This window comes from Ambystoma mexicanum, chromosome 4p (assembly GCF_040938575.1).
Source record: "Ambystoma mexicanum isolate Mex_15411 chromosome 4p, UKY_AmexF1_1, whole genome shotgun sequence".
In the NCBI taxonomy this organism is placed as follows: Eukaryota; Metazoa; Chordata; class Amphibia; order Caudata; family Ambystomatidae; genus Ambystoma; species Ambystoma mexicanum.
This window is the reverse complement of record NC_090927.1, coordinates 360076305-360091989: the sequence shown is the minus strand read 5'-3', so window position 1 is coordinate 360091989 and position 15685 is coordinate 360076305. Positions and strand designations below refer to the sequence as shown.

The following is a 15685-nucleotide window of genomic DNA, read 5'->3' as shown; positions in this document are numbered from 1 at the left end:
GTGTACAATTTAGGCTTATATACTACATGAAGCTCTGGACTACTTAGTCCTTCCTTGGAATACCAGCACCTCCTTTGGGCCTCTTCCGATAGTAACATGCACTCCACAAGCACACAAGGGTGAGTGTGTTATTACATTTTGTGCTAGCTTGTATGTAGCTTGATTCCGTGGTCAGGGTTAACACAGCCACATATATACATATAAAGATGCCATATGCATATACATATGAACTAAGCTTACCCCTCCATCTGTCATTTGTACTACACTTCTTGGCTGCTTCAGCCTCATATTTTGCTTAACTGGGATATAGCATTAGAAGACAATAGGGCTCTATGTTAAACGGGTAGGAATTCTCGATTTGATTAAACACTCACAATTGAGCTCCTGTTTAACTTGAATACAAACACCCATGTTAGAACGTATATTGCAGAATCTCTTAATTTCTTACAAACATCATGGTTGATTGTCTTATGAAAAGTGTTTCTTTGTTTCTGTTTGTTTCCACTTTGTTTGCAATGATTTTCAACAACCACCAAATTCTGTTCAGGCTTCTGATGAAGAGGGTTACCCCTTGAAACACATAAAGCCGTCAACACTGTCTATAACAAATGTGTGTTTTGTCCATCTCTACATTGAATGTTATCTACAATTAAAGTCAACTGTGTGCTTTTACAATTTTTGTGTATAAGTCATGCTTTCAATAGCAAATGTAAAACCTTATTGATTTCACTTTATCAAACTTTTTGTAATTAATTAATTACAACACTTTACCACCTCTCTGGTGGTCCCTTGATAGTGTGCATCGGACGGGAGGAATCCCTATTAGGTTCCTTTTCTTTCTTTTAGTGGTTTGACAATTACCGGTCCATAGGATTAAACTCTACTGGCCCCCGGGAGAGATGCTGGAAAGAACACTGCCTGAAGATGATGGACAGAGAAGAACAAATGACTTACCCTGGTAATGTTCTTTCTAATGGACGTTCCTCCAATGGATTCCTCACATTAGATATATGTGTATCCTACTTTGTAGTCTTGAAAAAAAAAGAAATTACAGCAGAAGGGCGTGCTGTGCGGCATCAGCGTCGATTTCCCTCGACAGTTACCGTTCCTGCAACTGGGCACGAACTGATGAAAGTATAAATTGCATGCACAGGGCCCGCTTCCTCCGTTCATAGTTTTTCCGCTTTCTGCTCAGTGTCTTGAGGAATAAAATAACTTGCATGAGTGTTGAAAGAGAGAAGTAAACAAAAATGTGCTCACAGTCAGTGGGGCAGGTTGCGGGGGCAATGAGAAATCTGTGGGAGGAACCATCCATAAGAAAGAACATTATCAGGGGTAAGTAATTTGTTCTTCTAATGGATTGTAGCCTCGAACGGATTCCTCATCTTAGATAGACTCCCATAGCATGGGAGGTGGGAGAAGTGGATTTTTGTCAGGTTTTTTCTAGCACATAATAGTGTGCAGAAACGTCCTTCCAAAGCGAGCATCCTGGCCTGACAGAGGGTCTAAACAGTAATGTTTTGAGAATATATGGAGGGAGGACCATATTGCAGCACTGGTACACCTCTTTGTTGAGCGGAAAATTCTTAAATTCTCAGGGACCCCCTTTCGAGCAATGGAGTAGCACTCTAAAATGCATAAAATGATCCATTGCGAGAGTGTGTGCTTGCTCACGGCTTGGCCTAATTTGTGACCAGTGTAGCTAATGAAAAGTTGGTCATCTTGTCTGATGGCTGACATTCTTGAGATGTGAAAGCCAAGAGCCCTGTTCAGGTCAAGCCTGTGTAACCTCTCTTAATTCTTAGAGAGGTTAGGAGAGGGGGTAGAAAGCTGTCAGTCTGATCTTCTGTGTCAAATGAAATTCAGACTCAACCTTGGGAAAAAGGAGGTACAAACCCTCAAAACTACCTTCTCTTTGGAGAATACCGTGAATGGTAGTTTGCAGGATAGGGCTTGTAGCTCGCTAACACTGCGAGCAGGAGTGATGGTCACTAAAAAGATGGTTTTCCAGGATAGTAGTCTAAGAGGACAGGAACTAAGTGACTCAAAAGGGCCAGGCATTAAAAAAGGAAGTACTACATTCGAATAGAAAAGGGATCGGTGGGAATGTATTTCAATCCTTAAAGAATTGTATCACAAAAGGCACCTTAAAATAAGAGCCTTGTTCCGATGTGTATTTGAAAATGGATAACGCCGGCAGGTATCCCTTAACGGTAGCCACCTGCAGCCCCTGATGGGCTAGGTGCAGAAAAAAGACAGCACTGTAGGTGTATTGAAAGAGAAGAACAAGTTACTTACCCCTGGTAACGTTCTTTTGATTGGATGTTCCTCCCACGTATTCCTCATCTTTGATAATTATCTTCCAGCTTCAACTGCTTCGGAAAAAGAATTTCTCGACAGAGGAGGCTGTGCGGTAGCGTCAATGACTCAATGCCCCTCGAAGGCCTCTGTCCCATAGCCAACGCCACCTGCAGTATATGTAGCACGCGCAGCGCCCGTTGGCTTCAGTTCTTATTTTCCCATGTTTAGAGGAATTACTAGGGCCTCTTTAGTCTTAGAAGACTTCTGAGAGAGTGCAGAGTGTAAAACACGTAAATCCTGCAGCGAGGTAGGTTGGAAGGGGCGATGAGGAATACGTGAGAGGAACATCCAATCGTCAGAAAGTTCCCAAGGGTAAGTAACTTGTTCTTCGAATGGATTGTGTCCTCCCACATATTCCTCGTTTTTGATAGCCTCCCAAAGCAGTAATAGTCTTGGAGGTGGGAAAAGTATTTTAGATCTGCCTTTAGCAGGTATTATGGACAGAGTGCAAGACAGCTTTCCTGAAAGCTCCCTCTTGAGTAAAAGAAGTGTCCAGGGAGTAATGTTTCACAAAGGTGTGTATGGTAGACCAAGTGGCTGCTGCACAAATGTCTTTAATAGGTACTCCTCTCTGAAGAGCGGAAAATGTAGCCATGCCCCTGGTTGAGTGAGCTCTTAGACCCTTTACCAGTCAGTCTATAGCATTCTTGGATAGCCAGAATAAGCCATCTGGATAGAGTCTGTTTTGTCATTGCTAACTCCAATTTATGAATTGTATATCTGAAGAATAATTGGTCGTCCTGGCGAATTTTTAACATTTGCGAGATCTATAAAATCCGAGAGCCTCCCTAAATTCCAATCTATGTAACTTTTCCTCCTCCTTTCCAGGATGAGGAGGGGGATAGAAAGTTGATAAAACTATCTTTTGGGAAAATTAGATGTCAGAGACTATTTTTGGCAAAAACAAAAGTCTTACTTTTAGAATAACCTTATTCTTATGGAAGACTGTATGTGGAGGTTTACAAGAAAGTGGTTGCAATTCGCTCACCCTGCGGGAAGATGTAATTGTGACTAGCAAAACAGTTTTTAGTGTCAATAGTGTCAATAGTGTCAATGGACATGAATGCATGGCTTCAAAAGGAATGCATGTTAAGAATTTTTAATACAAGATTTAAATCCCAAACAGGTACCTGAAAGGGAGTAGGAGGAAATATATTAGTGAGCCCTTTAAGAAACTGAATGATTAAAGGGATCTTAAAGTATGAGGTTTCCTCTGATGAGCACTTGAAAATCAAAAGCGCTGCCAGCTAACCTTTTATTGTTGTGATCTGGAGATCCAGATTTGCTAAGTGAAGTAGGAAAGAAAACACTGTGGGTGTATCGCATTGAAATGGATCGACATTCTTATCCCTAATACAGCTGCTGAACTTGTTCCAACGACAGTGGTATAAGGATTTTGTTGCTGTCCTTCTGGCCGAAAGCAAAATCTCCATTACGTCTTTTTCCGGGAGGTCCTAATCCTTGTACCTCAGCCTCTCAGAAACCATGCGTGAAGGTTGAGTGTTTGGACCTCTGTATGGAGAACCTGACCCTCCTCTCGTGAGAGAAGGTCCTCTCTTTCTGGGAAATATATCAGAGGGCAGACAAACATGTCCAGAAGGTTCGGGTACCACCTCCTCCTGGCCCAAACCAGGGAAATTCGGGTCATGGATTTCCCAAACTTTCTCAACCTCCTGATCACGTGAGGAATGACAGGGACTGGAAACTTCCCGTCCCCCGGGAACGTGTCTCCTAGAGCTCCTCTTGGTGAAAATTCTGTGGAGCAGAATAGCACGCACCTCTGGTTGATGCTAGCCGTGAACAGATCCACTTGAGGGGTTCCCCAAAGGGTGAAGATCTCTTGAAGGACTTCCTGAGATAGTTCCCACTTGTGGGAGACTGTGCTCTGCCTGCTCAGAGTGTCTGCCACTGTGCTCTCCTCTCTAGCTAGGTGAACTGCTGATAGGGACATTCCTTCTTGAATTGCCCAGTTCCAGAGCTGCATTGTCTCTCTGCACAGTGGTAGTGACCCTACACCTCCTCTCTTGTTCTTGTAGTACATGGCCATTGTGTTGTCCGTCATTATCAGGGCATTCTTTCCCTGTACAGAGGGTAGAAAGGCCTTCAGCGCTAGTCTGATTGCTCTCAGCTCGAAAGGATTGATATGTAATTTGGACTCCGATGGAGACCAAGGACCGTTGATTGTCAGATCGTTGGTGTGGGCTCCCCACCCCGTGAGTGAAGCGTGCGTCACTACTGTTATCTCCGGCCATGGTTGCCAAAAAGGTTCTCCCTTCAGAATGTTGTCCTCGCAGGCCCACCATAGAAGGTCCTGTGCGACTCTGCTCGAAACCTGAAGGAGGTCTGACATCCTGCCTGAGAATTGGGACCATTGAGTCCTGAGAGCCCATTGGAGAGATCTCAGGCGAGCCCCTGGCACCAGAAAAATGCAGGATGCCATGAGGCCGAGCAACCTCAAAAAATTGAAGGGCCGAAGACTCTGGGCATTTGGTGACCATCTGCAGACTGTGATGAGCCCTGACCACAGGTGGCAAGGCTTTGCCTGAGGAGGCATCCAGGACAGTTCCGATGAGCTGGAGTCTTTGAGATGGTATTATGTTTGACTTCTTGCAACTGAGGGAGAAGCCCAGTTTGTGGAGAAAGTGGCAAGTCACGCTGAGATTATCCAGGGTCTGCTCTGGAGAATGAGACCTGATCAGCCAATCATCCAGGTAGGGGTAGACGTGAATCCCCCTCTCTTCAGACTCGCTGCCATCACCGCCATCAACTTGGTGAAAACCCTTGTGTGGAGGTTAGCCCAAATGTCAGAACTCAAACTGAAAATGAGAACCGCCAACTGCGACCCTCAGGTACTTTCTGTGCTTGTGATGGATAGGCACATGAAAGTAAGCATCCAGAAGGTCCAATGATACCATCCAGTCTTGGAGCTGGAGGGCCTGAAAGATCTGAGAAAGAGTAACCATCTTGAACTGTTCAAGTTTCTTAAGTCCAAGATGGGTCTCAATCCTCTGTCCTTTTTGGGGATTAGAACAAACGGGGAGTACCAACCCTTGGTCGTCTCCACTGCAGGTACTGGTTCTATTGTACCTTTCTCTAGCAGGATCAAAGTTTCTTGCACAAGGAGCAGATCTGGAATGTTTAATAAGCTGTTCCCCGGTGGATGATCCCGGGGCCTTTTTAGAAAGGAAGGCAGTAACCCTGGGCCACTGTTTCCGGTGCCCACGCATCTGAAGTAATGTATTACCACTCTTTCAGATGCTGTGAGAGCCTGACTCCCACTGGGGCCTTGTGGATTAAGGCCTCCGAGAGGTTTTGAGGCAGCTAAAGCAGCGGCTAAGGGCAAAGCTGCTGCTGCTTGGGCTGATTTAGCACCTCTCCCTCATCCACCACAAGGGAATCTTCATTGTCCTCTATGACTGGCTTGTCCTCTTACTCTTCTAATCGAGGAGTAGAAATGAAGGGACTTACCCCTCCAAGATGATGTACCGGAGTAGGAATGTCTAATAGTGGCGCTAAGAGATTTAGCCGCTGCTTTTGAGGTCTGTAGCCTTTCCAGACTTTCATCAGCCTTGCTACCAAACAGTCTCGAGCCCTCAAAGGGCATATTGAGTAATCTAGATTGCAGGTCTGGTGCAAATCCAGACTTCCTCAGCCACGCAAATCTGCATAGCACGGTGAAAGCCGCCAAGGATCTGCTAATACTATCTGCAGTATCCAGACCTGACTGGAGGCATTCACACCATCCTTGATGATAGCTAGGAGGCCGTCTCTCTCTCTACCCCTTTTGGGATGTCAACCACCATTGCTACACAATCCCCCAGGATGAATGAAAATTTTGATAAGGCACAAGTGGCATTTGTCGATTTTAAGGCCATTTTTCCGGCAGTAAATACATTCCGCGCCCAAGTGTCCACCCATTTATCATCCCTGCCTGTAGGAATGGTAGGGTAAGCAGATTGTTTTGTGGACGTGGCTGCTTAGATCACCAAACTTTCTGGAGTCGGGTGCTTGGTCAAGCAATCTGGGTCACTGCTTAACAGTCTATATTTCTTGGGAAATATCATCTGGGGTTTCCCAATTTGTTGTATCTCTTTTTTGCAAAGCAATATGGAAGGGCAAAATGGGATCCCTCTGTGGACCAGGATCCAATATGTCCGTCAAGTCATCCTGGTAAAAAGGAAGAGCAGGTCTACTCCTTCCCAAATATTCTACTACCTTGCTCATCAATTGTCTATATGAGCGGTTGGTTTTGTACGATCGGACCGAAAAAAAAAGGCCTGACCGTACAAAACGACTGAAAAATGCTACCACCAAAGGTTCGAATACCAAAAGTTCGAACCTTTGGTGGGAGCATTGCAGAAAAAAAAAAAAAAAAAAAAAAAAAAAAAAAAAAAAGACTGCACCCCGCAATACCCCGCTCACTACACTGTGCGGCATAGTGAGCGGGGTGTTGCAGGGGACACCCCCGCAGCACACCCGCAAAAAAAAGTAAAAATAAACGGGGGCGCAACACCCGCTTACTGTATCGGGGGTTGGGGGAGAAAACCCTGCACCCCCCGTAGTATGTAACTGTGTTCGCATGAGAAAGGTGCAAACTGTTGGTAGTTTACACCTTTCTCATGCGAACATTCCGGCCGCAGCAAAATCAGCCGCGGTCGGATCACTTAGAATCGAGCGGTCAGCATGATTGCAGGATCTGGCTTTCCAAATTCCAGGAGACCTATGACGTCTGTTCTTCGACTTCCTGGAAGATGAAGAATGACGTGAACATCTTCTCGATTGAGGTTTCTTTGATCTTTTTCGACGAGGAGAATCTCTCGACTCATCCAAAGTATGTTTTTTTGGGACAGAAGGGGATTTTGGAATTCTACCTCTGCCAATTTACCTTTGCGCTCGCTCAGAGCCTTGTCAATCATCGGCTGACAGGATTTGCACTCCGTCGTACAATGCTCCATGCCAAGGCACCACAGGCAAACGCGGTGGGGGTCGGTGATGGATTTCTTCAACCCGCAATCCTGACACTTCTTAAAACCCATTTTGGGTATCGATGGAGTCGCCGGTGAAGACCTGATATTTTAATTTAACAAACCGAAGCGTGCCATAATTTCTCTCGAAGCAAAAGCTGCGTTGGAAAATCAGAACTGAAGCTAATTGGCGATGCGCGTGCTACATATACTGGGGATGACGTCGACCATCAGACGGAGGCCTTCGGGGGACATTGAGTCATCATAGCTACCGCACAGCGCCCCCTGTCGAGATTTATTTTTTCCAAAGCAGCTTAAGCTGGAAGATAATTATCAGAGGAAAAATGCATGGGAGGACACAATCCATTTGAAAGGATGTATATCTTTAGCCCTACACCAGCTGTAAAACCTGTTTGAAGGGTTGCAGTAGAGGGCTTGGTTGCTGGCCTTCTACCCGAAAGCAACACCTCCATAATGTTTTCCAGGAAGTCCCAATCTTTCAATCTTAGAACACCGAACCTTCACGCCTTGTTTCTGAGAGGCTAACTCCTCGGTGAAAAAGACAGCCTCGCTATTAGGAGATCCACTCTCTGGGGAAGACTGAATGGAAGGCAGGTGGACATGTCCAGAAGGTCCGGCTACCATGTCCTCCTGGCCTAATCCGGGACAATCAAGATCATAGATTTCCCGAACTTCCTCAAGCTCCTGATGACATGAGGGATGACAGGGACCGGAGGGAACGCACATAAGAGTGGAAATTCCCAGTCCACTATGAACTCGTCCCCCACAGCGCCTGTCTGAGGAAATTCCCTGGAGCAGAACAGGTCGCACTTCCAGTTGATACTGGATGCAAACAGATCCACTTGAGGGGTTCCCCAAAGAGCGAAGATCTCTAGAAGGACTTACTGATCTAACTCCCATTCATGGGAGATCATGCTCTGCCTGCTCAGAGCGTCCACCGTTGTATTCTCCTTCCCGGCTACATGAACAGCCAACAGAGATCTCCTTTTGTAGAACCCAAAACCAGAGCTGCATTGTCTCCTTGCACAGTGGTAGTGACCCTATATCTCCTCTTTTGTTGAAGTAATGCATGGCCACTGTGTTGTCTGTCATTATCAGGACATTCTTTCCCTGGATAGAAGGTAAAAAGGCCATCAGCGCCTGTCTGATCACCCTCGGCTCTAAGAGGTTTATGTTTAGTCTTAATTCTGCAGGGGACCGAAGTCCACTCATCATCACATCACTCATGTGAGCTCCCTATTCGATGAGGGAAGCATCCGTGACTACAGTTATCTGTTCCCCTATCATCACATTCTCTTTACAGGCCCACAACAGCAGATCCTATGCAAATATGCTCGGGACCTGAAGAAGCTCCATCATCCTGCCTGGGAGCTGTAGCCATTGAGATGTGAGGGTCCACTGGAGGAACCTCATCCTCAGGCCTACCTCAGGCACCAGGTAAAGTCAGTATGCTATGAGGCCCAGCAACCACAAAAAGTTGAATGCTGGTATAAACTGGGCGTTTTGAAATCTCAATACTATCTGCAAGATATGATGAGCCCTCAACTCGGTAGGAGAAGCCTTTCCCGTGGATGAGTCCAGGGCCGCTTCAGAAAATTGAAGCATTTGAGAAGGTGAAATCTGGCACTTCTTGAAATTGAGGGAGAGGCCCAGTTTGTGGAGAGAGTGGCAAATGCTGTTGAGATGGTCCTGAGCCTGTTTGGGAGAACAAGTTCTGATCAGCCAATTCTCTAGGTAGGGAAAGATGTGAATCCCTCCCCTCCTTAGATATGCTGCCACTAACGCCATAAACTTGTTGAAGACCCTCAGGCAGAGGTGAGCACAAAAAGCAGTACTGGAAATTGATAGTGAGAACTTCTAATAGCGAACCTCAAGTACTTCCCATGTCTGGGATGTATAGGCACAAGAAAGTAAGCATCCTGAAGATTGCGTGACACCATCCAGTCCTGGAGCCGAAACAACTGGAGGATCTGTGAAAGAGTGACCGTGATGAATTTGTCCTTCCTGAGGTACTTGTTCAAGTGCCTCAGGTTCAGGATGGGTCCCAGGCCTCCTTCTTTCTTGGGAACCAGAAAATAGGCGGATTACCAACTCTGGTTCTGTTCCGCTAAAAAGGTAAATTCTCCACAGCACCTTTCTCCATCAGAAAAAGGTGGAGCAGAACTGGATCCCGAAGAGATTGCTTGCTAGCAGGGCAATCTGGAGGCCCTTGCAGAAATGGGAGACAGTACCCTTGGGCCACTGTCTTCAGTGCCCATGCATCTGAAGTAACAAGATGCCATTCTTGCAGATGCTGGGTCCGCCTGCCCCCCAAAATCACATAGAACTGAGAGGGTATCCAGTTATTTTGACAAAATCATTTTCAGAGAGGGATGTTGTAACAAAACAATAAAAACGAAAAAACGCCAAATTATTTTGTTTTTTATATATGGGGTGGGGTAAGGGATTAAAACGGGTGGGGAGGGAGCTGGGGTAGGCTTAAAATCACAGGGGAACATGGACTTGGGGGCAAGACCCACCCCATCCCCCAAAGGGAAAACAAAAAGAAATGTGGGGATTTTTCGGGTGTTTTGGTTTTCGGCAAAACATCCCTCTGTAATTGTTAAAATCACATAGAACCACCAGAGAGAGATATAACTCTCATGCCAGATTCCTCCCGCTTCTTCGTGCTGTAACAGGTGTTATTACCCCATTTAATGGTACCCAATCTATTGAATGGCTGAAGGGCTAAGTTAGCCACGCTGCAGGATTCAAACTTGTCAAGTGCACGGTGGCCCCCTGCGAGAGGTGAGAATTTACCTTGTGAGTTATCCATCCAGACATATGAAAAGCTGCTTTATCAATATGAAAGACTGTAAGGTTTCAAGGCCGACAGACTTGATCTCACTGATGGCCGTATGGAAGTCACTGCTACTAAAAAGGGAACCATACATATGACCGTCTTGATGTGTGCTGATACCATGGGAATAACGGGCTTGTGGGCTATAACTGTTAAACACAATTAAGTCCCATACTGTTTGCTAGGCCTGTGGAAGAGGAAAAGGGTTATTTAGCCTGTCAAAGTGTTTGTTGAATGAGTTTCAGTGAAGAATGTAAAATGATATGAACTTTTGTTTACTCCTAGAGCTGCAGGAAGGTACAGCAAGAGTTGATCTTAATGCGCAAGGAGGTTAAGCAAGAGATAAATGACAGCATCTCATCAAGGAAGTAGTTTAAAGGGTGAGCTCCTCTCTCTAGTGACCAGTTTCAGAAACAAATAAATGCACTCTTGTAAAGGAACTAAGTAGATTTATTTCTTGCCACCTGAATTGACCAGTGAATCAGGTCTCCTTGGGTAAGCTTCCGATGAATCGGGCGACCAACCTTAACGATTGAGGGAAAGATTGATAAACCTTCATCTGCTCAGACAACATCTCTGGAAAGAGTGAACCTGGAACCGCTAAGTTCTGTAGGTCCGAAAACCAGTATCACACTGATCAAAGATTGCCTCAGCTTCTGGGTAAGGTGCAAGCAGTCACGCCGACTCACGTAATGTGGAGGAGTCGCTAAAGGTGCTAGGGGTGCCTGTTTGTGCACCCCTAGCACCACTTGGGGTGCACAAACAAAAATATTTGACCTCAGGGGTGCCCCAATATTGAAAAATCTGTGAGAGAGGGTGAATTTCCCATTTGTGGTTTGCCTGGTCTAAGCAACTTAGATGTCAGCTTCCAGATAGTCCTCCAACTTCAGATGGATGCCTTTCAGGTGAACATGATGGTGAAGAGTATATTCCTGTATCATCAATGCTTGTTTATACACTACATGCATGCTGTATTATCGGTCTGCACAAGAGCTACCTTTCCCAAAAATCACCAGCTATGACCGGAGGCCACGAACTGAGAGATCTGTCAGTGTTGCTCCCCACCTAATGAGGGAGGAGTCCATGGTAAAAATCAGTGAGTGCCGAGTGTCCGCAAAGGTCAGTCACCGGCCAGGTGGAATAGAGCTAGAAGCCTCTGAAACCTCCATGCTGAAGTGTGCTTCCTGTTCAGAAAAAAGTGGACAGTCTTGTTTATATCTTTCACTCTTTCTGCTATGGGAAAAACCCTGTACTGTGGGGTATCCAAATGATTAAGAATGAAAAGGATGCACCGAGGTAAACTCTGGTTTCTTCTGTTTGACAAAATGCCCCAGCTTGAACAACAGGGAGAGAAGGGATTGTACAAAATGTTAGCCACTTTTGAAGGTGGAGCTTGAATTAGCCAATCATCCAGCATGGCTATATGTGCATGCCCTGCCCACAAAGACAGGCCACCACTGCTGAAATCACTTTGGTGAATACCTATGGTGCTGCTATATAGGGTAAATGGCACCACCTTGCTTTGGTAGTGTTTGCTCGCTAAGGATGCTCAGACTTTCTGCAAGGTTGCCAAATGGGAACATGTATGTGTGGATTCTTCAGGTCAACTTTGCATAGTCAGTCGCCTTGAAAAAAGGCTGGTCAGAGCTACACGGTTGTAATCATCTTGAATTCCATGGTGGGAAGGCACAGTTTTAGTGGGGAGATGTTTAGTACTATGCACAGGCCTGCCTGGGTCCTTTTTGGCACAATGAAAAGCCTTGAGGAAATCCCTTGTGCTTTCCACCGGAGCTCTCATAGACGAAGAGGCTGGCATTACCCTCTGGATTACATAAATGATCCAGGGGTCCAAGGTAATCATCTTGCAACCAGCAATATAAAGGCAATCTACGCTCCCATACGTGAATTATGAACGCAGAACACATGCAACTGAACTTGTTTTCTTCAGTCAAAGGGTGACTGATGGAAAAAGTATAATTAACAGGCACCTTCGAGGGCCTGTTAATTTCAACAAACACACAAAGTTATTTTTCACGCATAGTTTTGGGTGATGACTTCACCCTTGGGTCCCCCTCTTCTGGGCACAAACCCCAAACATAAAGTTCTGTTTTACGTACAGGTTTGGGGGACAACTTCACCCCTTGGACCCTCTCTTCTGTGCGTAGACACCTCACAGTGGTACTCGACAATTCAATTAAACAGTTAATTTCATACGGTAGTCGGGGTGATGACTTTCCACCACTTGATCTCGCTCCTTCGGGTTCAGACTCCTTTTCAATTGCCAGCATCCATCCTTAGGGTTCACTCCTGTCAACACAATGTTCATGGGACTTCAGATTTCGTCCCCTCTTGTTATCATCCCTCTGCTGATTCACTCTTGCCAACCTTTAACAGTTCTTTTAGGCTTTGCCTCTTTTTGCTGCCATCCCTCTGCCGGGTTCACCATTGCTAACTTTTACCACCTACTGTTCATGTACTTTTATGGACCTTTAGATTTTGTCCCTTCTTGTTAGCATCCCTCTGCCACGTTCACACTTGCCAACCTTCAAAACGCACCATTTGTGCACTCCTTTTACCATGCAGGATTTGTTTCCCTTTTGTTTCCCAATCATCTGCTGGTCAAAGACTTTCGACTGTACAGAGGAATTGACAAGCCCCCGTATGACCACTTTGACCCCCTTGTGCCTTTTCTTAAGGCCTTCTGGTTACTGTAGTTCAACAGGAGGGCAATCGCCCAGCGTTTCTCAAATGAACAACCACGTGTTGTTTGATTCTGTTATGCTGGCTTTCCCCTTTCCTTCTATCAATAATTCAATGATCATTCAAAGTTCAATTAGCCACGTGCTACTTTCGTTCAACACAGTTTGGTTTCTTTATCGGCTCTCCCCTTGACTCACCGGCTGTGATGAACTGCTTTGCTTTCTTGTCAGTAGAGTCAAGGCCGGTACTATTGGGCCATGCGTCTCTCCGCAGCTTGGCTGTCAGCGAAGGAGGTGTCTGGGTATCGTTGACATCTGCTGCAACTCATGCTGGCTATTGTCCGCGGTCTTAAAATTCCTTTTCTTGAGGCTTCACGGGTCGCTGTCGATAAAGGAAAGGTCACTTCCGCCCTTGGTATCCTCTCAACTTGCGCCGTCTTTCGCCTTCTCTTGAACTGCCATGCTGAGTTAGCTCTCACGTCGTGCAGTCTGCCTTGCTCATAGTGCGCTTTCTTGCTCCACCTTTTATCCCTGTGGGGAAAGGAAAGGGCCGTCAGGTATGTGAGGTTTTGTTCAATTGCCTGACCTTGTCTGGCCCTCATTTTGGGACATGTCAGGTAAACAACTCTATGGTTAGTCTGCTGTCTTTCATGTTGTGCGAAAATGTTTGAGTCTGAAAAGCGGGGGAAACAGTGTTTTGGAATATCCTACGTGGTAGAATGAATAAAAGGTGTTTAAAGAAGGGGGATACCACGTCTCACCTGTCGGTGTCCCACTCCCATTCCCCAAGGACCCTCCCCATCCAGGTGATCCTCCCAAAACTGGTCCACCCTGAGGAACTGGATCCAAAAGCAATGGCCGTGTCCTGGCCACCTGGATGACAGATCCCCGGGGACTAGATAGGGAGACGCTTTCAGGTTTCTCACACATCTCAACTACTAACCTCTCATGCATCCTTTTATCTCTTAAAACCATTACAAACAAGTGCAACATCCTCCATCATCAATCCAGAGCCAAGCACTGTTCGTAAATGCATCTCTGTCAAGATGGACCTTCCCCTCATGTCTCAGAAGGATCAATAGGCACCCTTCTTAGAAAAAAGCTACTACCCTATTACCAGCCTTTCCTTCCTTCGGAAGATCAGTGGAAAAACTAGGGTCATACAATTGCACAAACAAATAGATCAATACAGGCTGTTGCATAACTATCAATATGGGTTTTGTCACAAAGATGGAGAATGGAATTTCCGAGTGCTCAACACGATTTAATTTATACTCTAAAAGAAGTTGCACACTTCTAGGAATAATAAAAGGTCACAAGGAAAATGGTAGAAGTTCTTGCTAGGCTTTCTTTCCAGGTTATGTATGGCAACAGCCTGCAGGCCCAAGAAACCCCAAACAACAGGACTTGAAAGGAAGGGTTAGGAGAACGTCAATGTACAGAGTTTTCTGTACAAATAGAGATATGTGCTTTCTGTCAGCAAACAGATGTTGGGATGTGGGGTAGAAGACAACATGGGGAAAGAAGGTCTGGGCACACCTGAAGTAAGTTATGTAGCAGAGCAAAGTCTTCTGACTCAGACATACGCTTCGACCTACAGTGGCACTTCCTGGATGAAGTGGAGTGCATGTGCGAGGAAGTGGATTCAATTTGAGAGTGATGGCGTGCCCTCTTCTTTTTCTCATTCTTCTCCTCCGATTCTGAGTACTACTCCCACAGTAACATCTCCATAGCTAACTTAGAGAGAGGGGAGGCTCCCAAAGAAGAGCATGTTTTTTAAGTCCTCACTAAGAGTTAGCTTGGTGACCCACTCCCCGACAGTCTTGAGGTGCATTGAGCATCACAAACTGAATCCCTAAGACATGGGCTCTGCGGAGGCCATGAAACACTTGGAGGTTGAGATCTGAAACCAAACTTCATGCTCCCACAGCTGTTAGTGTTTGAAACCTGATTTCGATGACACTGAGGAAAACATCCAAATAGCAAAAAACCTTTCCTGTGTGTGGCCATGGAAAAAAGGAACTGAGGAATATGGCGCAGGCGGCTTCAGATTTATACATGGATGAGCCCACTTCGGGCATAAAAGAGTGCTAAGAAGGCATGCCAGAGCTGTACTGCGTCACCTGGTGGCTGGCTCAGACACTTTCCAGCCCATGCTGTATCTGATGAATAATTCAATTATGAGGAAGCTACGGGAGGAATGTATCATAGAAACATTATTTCAATTCTTTAATGGTAGAAAATGCCATGATTAAAAGTATCAGCTACACAAATAGGTTTCACTTAATTTAATTTCTACTTGAACAGGCTTACGTGTACATCTGTAAGGAGATAAATAGAGAAAAATATCTCACCCTTCGGGAAGACTATCCAGTTCTGTGGGTCTGCTATCTTTGGGGCTGTGTTTAGTGAAGATTTCAAGAGCCAGGTCTTCATAATGCTGCCTCTGTTCAGGACTTAGTGTCTCCAAAGATTCAAGCTTAATAAAAGCTTTGGAGCACGTTCCAAATGCTCGGCTTGCACAAGAACAGAGACCTAAGAGGGAGTATATCTCAACTGCAGGAATAATGTCTTCATAATCTCTCAAGTGAAGCGCTGTAAATCACAAGGAAAACATAAAAAACGTATTAAATATGGCGGGAGAATCCAAATCAAACAAAACTCGATGACTTTTAGCATTGCATGTTAAACCAAAAATAAAGTAATAAGTAGCACAATATTTCTCGGTTTCTCAAATTCTCAAAATAGCTTCTGGCGATTACAAGAGAATCTGGGAACATATTTCACAGCTTAGTGTTAGG

At 45.4% G+C, this 15685-nt stretch overlaps 1 protein-coding gene across 2 annotated transcripts in view; it reads right to left on the bottom strand.

Moving 5' to 3' along the window:
- Positions 1-15685, bottom strand: part of WDR35 (WD repeat domain 35) — a 1418193-nt gene that overhangs the window by 20217 nt on the left and 1382291 nt on the right. For both annotated transcript variants that reach the window (XM_069605912.1, XM_069605913.1), the window contains one exon: positions 15239-15479. In XM_069605912.1, the coding sequence (XP_069462013.1) occupies positions 15239-15479 (241 nt within the window). The remainder of the gene's footprint in view (positions 1-15238; positions 15480-15685) is intronic.